Below are 11,274 nucleotides of genomic sequence, written 5' to 3'. Positions count from 1 at the left end.
TTAGTTTTGATGATTGGTGCAACCGCTTTCACTTCAAGTGTAATCACTCGCTTCTTCATGTTCCAGGAATTATTATCCCACCCTCAAATTAGAAAGATATCAGAGGCGATTTTTATATTAATAAGCATGCAAAGAGAAAAGTAGTAAAATTGAAAATAAATGGCCCTCCTTCAGGGAAAGAAAAATGTTAGGATAAAGTCAGCCATCCTTATGAAGAAGAAATGCAGACACCAGATCAAATGTTTTAAACTCCTCGAGTTGATTGGGTTTTCCTTTCATTGATAATCAAAACAAGATCATCCTTACAGTACCTAGAGTTGTAATAAATAATGGACCGCTTGTTGGTTTTATTTAGGGGTTAAAACGCATCATTTCTTTGCTTGGTGTGCATAGTCATTTTAACTTCTGGCTTATGTTTAATTGCTCTATGATCTTCATACACATCCACTCCTACATACAGAAGTTTTTGTTATTTCTTCAAGAGACACAACTCAGAATACGAAAATAGTCAAACTGAAGTTCTGTGAAATTTAAGAAGACAAAAAAAAATGGTGCCCAATACCCATTTTTCTATGTCTTTACTCTCCCACCTGTTTCTTCTCTGAAACCTTACTAACAATGCTTCTTTTGTAGGAAAGGTGATTATTACAAAGGCCAAAAGTTTTCATATTATGTCTTGTCAAAAGTAACTTTGGTTTCTCGGTTATTACACTCTGGCACTCATTGCGTGGTGTGGAAAGCTGAAATTTACTTGGAGGAAGGAGCACCAAGAGGAGACAAGGAGCCAAGCTCTCCAATGGCAGGTTTCCTTTCCTGAAGAGGGCAAGCTCCGGCAGCCTCATTTGAAGGAGGCTCTCACCACCCTGCCCTTGATCGGCTGTGGAGGGCGCCAGTTCCCCACCAGGGGCACTGGGGGCTCGTTCTCAGCACTGGAGAAGAGGCTCCGCAGCTTTGCCATCTGCAAGGGGCAAGGGAAGACTGTCAGCATGACACTCGGACCAACTGGACGCATTCGGTACGTGACAGATAGAAATTTCTGGCTTTTGGGGGGCACCTGGGTGGCTCCGTTAAGCGGCGTCGCCTTCAGCTCAGTTCATGACCCAGAGTTCTGGGATCAAGCCCCGTGGCAGGCTCAGTGGGGAGCCAGCTCAGTAGGGAGCCTGCTTCTCCCTCAGCTTGTGCTCTCCCTCCCTATCTCTGTCTCTCTCAAATAAATAAATAAAATCTTAAAAAAAATTTTTTTTTTAATTCTGACTTTTTTTTTTTTTTTAACTTATTTGACAGACAGAGATCACAAGTAGGCAGAGAGGCAGGCAGAGAGAGAGGAAGGAAAGCAGGCTCCCTGCTGAGCAGAGAGCCCGATGCGGGGCTCGATCCCAGGACCCTGAGATCATGACCTGAGCCGAAGGCAGAGGGTTAACCCACTGAGCCACCCAGGCGCCCCTTTTTAAATTCTGACTTTTAAAACAAAACAAACCACGAAATCTGTTGGTTCAGAATTATCTGGTAATGAGTTCCTGTGAAATAGAAGCTTTCTGTACTTTTCTTTTCTTTGTTTTATATAGGATCACCATGCCCTCTGTCCAAGTGTTTCCTCCTGAATTCTGAAGCAATTATTTCAATTGGATGGGTCGTATGAAGTATATGCTTTATGTAGCAGGGGATGACAATACCGGCACAATTGATAAGCTTAACTGCCTTCGTTGTATAAGTTTATGGAGTCTCTATTTTTAAAAGACAGAAAGAGATTAGTCATACTATATTTAAAATTTTAAGAACATTTTAAAAGTTTTTTTTCTTAAGGGAAAGGAATATAGAAAGTTATCATCAGGGGTGCCTGGGTGGCTCAGTGGGTTAAAGCCTCTGCTTTCGGCTCAGGTCATGATCCCAGGGTCCTGCAATCGAGCCCCACATCGGGCTCTCTGCTCAGCAGAGAGCCTGCTTCCTCCTCTCTCTCTGTCTGCCTCTCTGCCTACTTGTGATCTCTGTCAAATAAATAAATAAATCTTTAAAAAAAAAAAAAAAAGAAAAGAAAGTTATCATCAGTACTGTATTTCTACATGAAAATGTTTACAGCTTTCTCCTTAAGAAAATTTCATTCCTCCTTCAAAATATGTTTATGACTGAACCTGACCATTAAATCTGATCTTTTGATAAAAGTGATCGTGTATATATTTGAGTCTATAACTGGCAGAAATATGAAAACCCCTGTCTTAAATATGGAAATGTACTAGAAAACTGACTTTACCATTAAAGTAGACATTCATGATCTACGGTGTGAGTTTCTGTGCTGCGTACTTGCTTTAATCTGTTCTTCTCCATATCTCTTCTTACATATTTTCTCCCAGTCTTTCCTTGAAAGTCTCTTTGATAAATGTTGCAAGGACATTCTTTAGATGAACACTAAGAAGAAAGTCCTGAGCAAAGAGGTCAAGAGGTGTTGGAAGCAGACAGACACTGGACTCTCAGCTCCTACACTTGGCTGTGTGATCATGGACAAACTACTTAACCTTTCTGAGCCACAACTTACATATCTATAGAACTGGAAAAATCTCAGATCCTCACAAAGATGTTAAATCCCTTCTGTTAGTATCCTTCTCCCCAGGCCTGTGTTTACAATCTTCTAACCAGTCCTTAGTAGTTGAGGGAGCTCCAAATTAACAAAAGCTAACTCATATTAATAATGTAAACCCTTAAGTGTTTCCAGAGCATAAACTCAGTCATTGTTCAGCATTCCAACCACCTTTAAATGATCTGTGTTTATCCTGGTACTTTTGGAAGGTAAGTTTTAGTAAGTTGAGCAAACTGTAATTAATCAAAGCAAACTCTGAAATGCCTGGTCATAGAGCTGGTCTGTAAGCATGCTTTTAGCAGCTATCCATTTTCCATTTGGCATCTATATCTTATACAGCCATTCAGCGATGCACGTTTGCATGTTGTCAAGTCTCTGTCTGGAGCTAGGGCTTACCTGGTCAGAGCTCACGGTGATGGGCTCCTTCAGCAGGAGCCACACAATGCACTCCTCACAGGGCGGCGTGGTGAAGGAGCCATGGTAGGTCCAGTAGTCCCGGCAGGCGGGGAACAGGCAGGATGGGTCAAAATGTGTGAAGGGTGCCTCCTTGCCCTGGGGGAGCACAGGGCACAGGCACGATGAGTAGGTGCACCCATACCGCCCACCCCAACGGTCTTGCCATTTTGTGAGATGGATTTCAAATACAATAAACAAAACAGATTTTTTTTTTTTTAATTTGGGAGTTGAACTCAGGACCCCGAGACTAAGACTTGAGCTGAGATCAAGAATGGAATGATTCACCAACTGAGCCACCCAGGCACCACAAGAAAATGGAACTATTAAATAAAGTTTATGCCTTTCAGAAATAAAAGTTAAAGGGGGGAAGCCAGTTTATATTTTGACTTTGGCACAGTCAATGTAACATTTTATTCCCTATTACCTGTCAGTAGAACTACAATTCCTCACTTCTCAAGGAAAAGAAGAAAACTCACATCTAACTATAACAGAAATGTTTCATTTCAGAAATGCTTAGGTACTCAATGATTTAAAAAAAAAAAAAAAACAGGCTCACTTGAATATTATACTCAGAATACTTTGGTGGTAAAACTTAATAGCATTTGATTAGAATAGTTCCAAAGGCAATTTAAAGGAATCAGTTAATTAGAAGAATCTACTGTTAAGATTTAATAGCATTTGATTAGAAAAGTTCCAAAGGCAATTTAAAGGAATCAGTTAATTAGAAGAATCTACTGTTAAGATTTAAAGTATGCAGGTATCACCCCAGAGAGAAAGGGCAGCACCAGGACCCAAATGTTTAGTACTTCTGCAAGTATGTATGTGTGTTGGGGGGCAAGGCGGGTAAACATTCAACTTCTCTTGCATTATTCACTTCAGTAAGAAAGTCATTATCTGACAGACTGGGAATTTAATAAGCTGATATATGTAAAATTACACTAAAAATTATAAACCATACAAATATAATAGCATTTGTTTGTGGATATATGCTTAGTATATTCATCAGACATAGTAACAGATATAAACAATACACTTGAAAATGTAATAATAGGGGCACCTGCGTGGCTCAGTCATTGATAATCTGCCTTTGTTAGTGATTCCAGGGTTCTGGGCTGGCGCCCCCCCCCGCCCCCGCCTTGGGCAGCCCACTCAGCTGGGAGCCTGTTTCTCCCTCTGCCTGCTACTCTCCCTGCTTGTGCATGCTCTCTCTCTGAGAAATAAATCAATAAAGTCTTAAAAAAAAAAAAGAAAGAAAGAAAATGTAATAATGAAAAAATGACGTACCCTGTTTTATGTTCTAGGAGGAAACATGATTTATTTTTACCTTTGTCTTAACTTTGTCCAGTGCATCAAGGACCAGCTGGAACTCGCCTTTCTCACGTCCTATCTGTAAGAAAATCAAAAACCAATAATTATATCTTTCCCTTCTTCATAATTTATGATTGTCTTGAAAACTAACTTTGATCCATCCATCAGCAACTAGTGATTACAAATCTGCCAGAAATCTTGTACTAAACAAAACATAAGTTTATTTCTCCCCCAAGATTTTAGGGTAGATATTTTCCGAACTAAATTTAGACTCCAGGCCTCTGAAGTGCAAACCCGCAAAATTATATGTTGATTTATTTCCATGTCCTTGATCGTCTCGCCCATCATCCTTTTTTTTTTCTTTCTTTTACAGAATTCAAGCTAGGATGGACTCAATGTATGCAAAACTAAATTTATTGTCCAGTCTGGAGTGCAGACCCACTCCACTTCCTGTTGTGTTGCATTCAATCACTGAAAATGAACCAATGAGTTCAGGACATAAAACAAATTAGGTCATTCAAAAAGAAAGAAGCTAGATTTTCACCTCTGGCTTAAAATCTAGATTGTGTTACCACTAAATTCATGTGTTAATGACACTAAGTCCCCTTTAAACCAAAGCTGGCCCAACAACACACACATTCCGTGGGCTATGTTAGCCTGGGATCATGTGAGTGGTGGCCGCCCTGAGCTGAGGGGATGTCCAGCCAGGGACTTGGCATCCCAGCAGTTTCCAACATCAGCTTTTCTGGTTTCCAGTGCAACTAAAGTAGAGTAACAGGAAAGAATAATGCAACAAGGCTGACTTGGCCCTCCCCACTACCACAACAAGCTCTTTCCAAGGCTCTGTCTCCATTACCCCTCCGCACGTCCACACACTCATTCTGGAGAGAATTTAGAAGTGTTAGGGGGACTGGACTATGGTAAAAGGGACACTTTTGAGGGAGAGCTAAATATCTTGAGCTGATCTTACCAGAAATGTCTTGTCAGTTGAAGGAATAATGAAATTCATTCCTCTCTCCCTTTTAAATAAAAGGAAGGAGGGGAAACACATGCTATCCTAACCATCAATAAAGAACTAAATTTTGAAAGAAAAAGATGGTTAGTTTTTACCTCACCTTCAGAAAAATGCCAACCACAGCTATCCCATCAGGTTGCTTCAGAGCTTCTCCGAAGGTGTTATACTTTGGATTCCAGTGAACCAAATGAAGCTGAAACCATAGAATGCAGGTCATGAGGTAAAATTTCTAGAGTAAGAAAATACGTATAAAAGTATTCACAGTAAACCAATAACTTTACAATGCTGACGTTGCCAGACATTCTCAAAGGAAGTCAATAGAATTTGAAATATCAACATGCAATATTTTGCTGAAATTTTTAGTGGATTTAAATAAAAAGTGTATGAAATTATTATAAGTAGACCTAGAACACTGTAATAAGCAATGATTGAAAGTTGAACTTTCGTTAAACTAATTCTGTAACTTTGTTATGTAACTTTTCTGTGCCTGTTTGTATAACCTGTCTCATAGAGTTGCTGAGAGGATCAAATGAGTTCATATTTGTAAGCACTTCATAAATGTTCACTATTCTTATCTTTTCTCTTCTAGTCAAGACCTTGGCCTTTTTTAAAAAATTATTAAACCGTTATTCAGTTGTTGTTGTTTTTAGGATTTTATTTTTTTGCCAGAGAGAGAAAGAGAGAGCACAAGCAGGGGGAGGGGCAGAGGTAGAGGGAGAAGCAGACTTCCCCCTGAGCAGGGAGCACATTGCGGGACTCCATCCCAGGCCCCTGAAATCATGACCTGAGCTGAAGGCAGATGCTTAACCCACTGAGCCACCCAGGCATTCCCGCTATCCAATTTCTTAATATAACCTTGAAAATTTTCATGCATGACACTAACCTACACTCTTAACCGTCCAGCCTAGAAGGTTCGGCAGCTACAGCTTATGCTAAAAGTACTACAGCTCTTTTCACAACCTTGGGCTTGAAGTGGATGCTACTTTGTGGCTATTTTTCACTTCTCAGTTTTCACTTTGGGAGACAGTTGCTCCTACCTCTGCGGCATACTTGACTCCATCCACGGTGTGCTCAGAGCCATGGTCATCAGAGGAGCCCCAGTGAAGATGGAACTGGCGAAGCCGGTAGGGTCCAGTGAGAGGACCGCCCCTCAGCACTGCGATTCAGAGACACTAGGTCAACAGTGAACTCGTGCTTCGTTTACAGACTCCTACCTTAAACTCGTGCTCTTAGAGTCGAAGTTCGATGGGCAAAGGTCAGTGTGCTGGGTAGATTATATGGTTCTCAAGCACACTGGTCTCTTTCCCACGGGATATGTCAAAATAAAGGACTTCTTTTTTCTGTCTTGTTTTCTTTGCTTGTTTTATTATGCTTAAAGTGCCAATTTAACATGACAACAAAGTTCAAATGGAAGAGGGCAATAAGGATGCAGACAGTCAACAAATGAGTCTGTTGTGTGGAGTGGTGGGAAGAACGTGAGGGCTGAGAGCCAAAGGGATGTGGGTTCAAATCCTAGCTAATTGTGTGATCTCAGGTAAGTTGCTAAACTTCTCTGAACCTGTTTTTGCAACTCTGTTGAAGGCGATAATAATATCAACCTTTCAAAGCAGCCGTGAGGATTAAATGAGATTAGGGACTTTAAAGTGTTCATCACATTGCCCAGCACACCAATCACCATGCAAATGTGAATTTCTTCTCCATATCATGCCTCCAGCTCCACTTTTCTTTAAGACTACAAGCAAGAGCTTTCATTCACTTCTAACTTGAACTGTGTCTGTGGAATGAGGTAAAAAGGAAAATTTAGACATCTCCCAAGCAATCAATAAATGTGGACAGCCAAACGAGGTAATTCTTGGTAGCATTAATGTTTGAGTTTGTTGTCCAAATACTTCACCGCATCACATTACTTTGATCTCACTTCATTTACCTGGGGAGTGAATTAGGCCTTCAAATATTTTCTGCAGGACATTGGAAATTATGTACCTCCCTCCCCCTCCCCAAATCAAGATTTAGCAACATAAACTAGATCAAAACAGAATTCAGAATAGCTATTGACCAACTCTTGGTGCTGAAATGGCAAACTGAAAGCCCATAATATAAATCTAAAACAATAGAGCTAGACTTGGGTGAGCTTAGTCATGTAGAAGTTAAGTGGTCTGATTCACAGCATTTTTCTGGTGCAAACACTAGAACAGTTACTTTCTGGTCATAGGAGTCCAACTGATTAGGATAACTCCTTTGGAATAGTCAATATTTCCTCATCTCCGCTTACAAAAATGATATTCTCATGAGGGTCTAGAAATAGGTATTGTTTAATTTTGTCATTTATCCTTCAGAGTGGAACTTGATTTAAATGGAGAAGGGAGAAAAAGTAACAGCAATATGAAATTATCATTTACGAAAATAAAATTTCTATGATATTCATTACTTGGAGCCTCCTAGCAGGTAGGAATTATGCCACTATTGCTCTCTACTATAACATTACTGAGAATATTTATTTATGTACATCAATAAGAATAATTTTAACCTTTTTACAAATGTGGTTATAAGAAAAAGTATTATTGTACATCAAGCACCAAAATACTAAAGGTAGATTCTTTCTAACCTCATTTACTTTGAAATAAAGTATTTCTAAGTAGTCTGCTTTTATTTCATTGATTTTCTTAATAGTGTAAGTAAAGAGTTTTTTAAACATGGTGACTTTTCCTTTTCATGGCACAGAAATCACAACTCACGAAATTGTCAGGAACTTCAAAAACACTCACCAAAAGGATTAATCAGAACCCCACTGAAGCCTTGAAGACAGTGTTCTTGACTCACATAATGACCTCATTCTTTCCCCTGGATTGGCCCCCACCCACATACCAGGGGAGAAAGTGTCTACATTAGTGTTTCTTTGCTGGGTTCCTGGCTTTGTAGAATGGAATCTCTGCCACACAATGGGAATGGGAGTCTTGCTCTCCAGACTGTGTTCAGAAACCTCAGGTGTAGGCCATCCAAATGGACATTCATTTAGACTCATTGCCATCACCTCTTCTCACTAATTATTTCTGTGTCATCAACCTCATTTTTGCCAATACGGGCATCGAAAACGTCCCTGTGCCTCTACCTAAGTGTCATACTTACTTGACCTATCGAAAGTATCATCAAACACAACCCTGCAGGTCTTCCCATTGTTCAAGATGCTCTTGCAAGAGCCAGGATCGTAAGACGCTGACCATGGCTGCAGAGAAGGGTCGTGCTTGATGTCTTTAGTATGCAGTTCGATGGGCGACTGGTTGTCTCCCTTGGCAATGGGATAAAGTTCATGCCAGTGGTCAGGACCTAGGAAATCAAGTTGACAGGACTGATTCATTTGGTGGCACATTCCAAGCCCTCTTTCTAATCGACTAAATCAGCAAAATACACAGAGGCTAGTCGGTGATTATGCAAAGGTCCTGGTTTTCAGTTTGGGCAAGACAAGGCTTAGCATTTAAGACCTTTTCATTGTTTCCTTAATAGTGTACCTAGAAATTATATTTAACTAAGCGTATTTCCCCTGCTTGCTCAAGAATACAACCCTGAAGGCTAATTTTTGAAACGCACTTCGTCACACGTTTTACCAATGATATCTTCCACCATACAGCTGGAAGAAATAACCTGATCACATATGGTTTTCAAAGCACACTCCTATTATTTATTTAGTTATTTATTTTTTACTATGGGTTAGGCAGAAACCAGTAGGCAGAGCAAGGATCTTAAATTGACACCAGGTTCAGAGAGGTGAACAGCTTGCCCAGTATCCTGGAATAAGGGACAATCAGAACTGGACCTTGGGGTGGTCTGATTTCTAGGTCACAGGCAGTGTGATCTTGGGTAAGTTACCCAGCCTCTCTCTGCACTTCAGTTTCCTGCAGCGGAAGTAATAAGGGCTTGAAACCAGGGAGAACTACATGAGATAAAGGTAAAAGGGTCAGCAGCTTTGGCACTTGCTAAGTGCTCAGTAAATCTTGGTTTCCAAGGACTCCTCCGCCTATATTTTCCCATGCACTCCCTAGAGTTGCTGGCTTTCTGTGCAATTCCAGGGGATCCTCCGACACCATCCCGGACAAGGCTGGGGTGCTGGGGCCGGCGGCTGCTCGGACTCACCGTTGTGGCTGGCGTAACCCCACTCCTTGGCCATGGTAGTCTTTGTAGGCACTGGACCGCAGCTGACTTTTGTCCCCCGAGTTGTGCAGCCTCCCTTCGAGCCCACGCCTTTTATATAGGTCCCCAACACACTGCATGGCCTTATTAGGTCAGCGAGGGTGGGGCGGGGGGGGCTAAACTGGATTGGGGGGGTATTTGGGAGGCGGGGGAGGGGAAGCCAAAGGAATTCCGGGGGCTGGAAGGCGGGGGGGGGGGGGGGGGGGGGGGGGGGGGGGGGAGATGGGCGGAAGGAGGCCCCCACCCTCTCTCTACCCTCTCCAAACCTCGGCGCCTGGCTCTCCTACCTCTCCCTCCCGCCTCCTGAAGCTGCCTGGCTTTCTAACGAGTGGCGCCGACGTGCAAAAATGCGGGCGACTTTTGCTTCATCCTTCCTCCCTCTTCCAGGCTTTTCGTTGTTGATTTTGCGGGAGATGGGGGATCCGACCAGTGCTTAGCCACCAGCTAAAATCTGCAGCCCCCGCGGCACTTGTAGCCTCACTTGCAAGTTGCTTTTAGCGCAGGCTGGTTGTCTGGCTGCGGTCTCTGGACGCTTCTGCAAGTTTATTTCGCTCCAGCGATCCGATTACGGTAGCTGGAAAGAACAGGTCTGTTTGCCTGACTCGTGTTTGACTCCCTTGCAGGCAACTTGTAAAATCTCAGGAGCAGAGGATGGGAAGAAAGAGGCCGGGAGGGCAAGTTCTAGAACTCCGCTATCCTTAAAGAGATTGACAAAAGCTTGTTCTTGGAACTGCGCCAGGCAGCATTTCCCAACCTAGCGGATTCCTTTGGTCTGCAGGACGCTGAGAGCTAGATCTCTCGGAGAGCTCCGGGAATCCGGGAGAGGTCTGCATCCCAGGCTGACATTGAGCAGGAGCCTGGGACTGACTTACCTCTATTGTGTGAGCTGTACCTCTGCTCACGAAAAGTCGAGACTATTCTGGAGTGTTGGAAGGCCGCAAACATAAAATGAGTCATGGTGTTTAAAATGCAGGACCTCTTTCCCCAGTACATAATGAGAGATTAGAAGAAAAGGAAGAGGAAAGGCTTCCAGAATTGTTTTGTGTGTGTGTGTGTGTGTTTTTTCCTCCCCACTCAAGTTGTTTTATAATATGACCCATGCAAAAGGAGAGAAGAACTGGCATATCCAATGTGCACATGTCAGAGATATATTTTTAAATGTTGTTATGGTTTACATTGAAGAAGTCCGTGTAGTAGATCTTTATAGCTCTATTAAGAGTATGTTGTAAATTTCTTCTTTGTTCTAGGTTAATAATAATTTTATTCATAAAAAAGACAGTAAAGAGACTTAAGCCCTGTTCAGTGCTATCTTGAACGAGGTTGCAATATAAATTTCCTTAATTACTTTGACTTTTATTGATGCTAGTATTTTGTATTTGGAGATTACTAAACTTGAAAAGGGAAATCTCTCATCATGGTAAAGATAGCTCATCCCCAAGGCATGTGGAATGACTGACCACACTCATAACCTAGACGCCAAGGGAGTCATTTCCCAGCGTATTTTTGTGAGCAAGGATCATTTGATCCACACAATAACAATGTGGAATCAACTGAGATCCTTTGGAAAATCCAAGCAAACAGCAAAGCAAATGCCCTTAGACTCTGAGCTCAATTATGTCAGTGGTGGATCAGAAAGCCTGCAGGTTTGGGACCTCTGTGGCCAATTCTGCTTTACTGCGATAGTGTGGTGCTATAGTTGTGGTTAATGGAGGTGTTTTCTATTTCTTTTTGAATGCAT

The 11,274-nt window shown here is 41.9% G+C and overlaps 1 protein-coding gene across 1 annotated transcript; it reads right to left on the bottom strand.

Annotated features, from left to right (window-relative positions):
- Positions 1–240: 240 nt before the first annotated feature.
- On the bottom strand, positions 241–9,587 carry CA3 (carbonic anhydrase 3). The gene is made up of 7 exons (XM_059394810.1): positions 9,480–9,587; positions 8,478–8,675; positions 6,389–6,507; positions 5,452–5,544; positions 4,353–4,415; positions 2,969–3,124; positions 241–958 (listed from the first exon to the last, which is right to left on the bottom strand). The coding sequence occupies exons 1-7, from the start codon at positions 9,511–9,513 to the stop codon at positions 839–841; spliced, it is 783 nt and encodes a 260-aa protein (XP_059250793.1). The 5' UTR covers positions 9,514–9,587; the 3' UTR covers positions 241–838.
- Positions 9,588–11,274: the final 1,687 nt, after the last annotated feature.

Source organism: Mustela nigripes, chromosome 3, assembly GCF_022355385.1.
Source record: "Mustela nigripes isolate SB6536 chromosome 3, MUSNIG.SB6536, whole genome shotgun sequence".
NCBI classification, from domain to species: domain Eukaryota; kingdom Metazoa; phylum Chordata; class Mammalia; order Carnivora; family Mustelidae; genus Mustela; species Mustela nigripes.
This window is presented reverse-complemented; position numbering and strand designations above follow the sequence as displayed.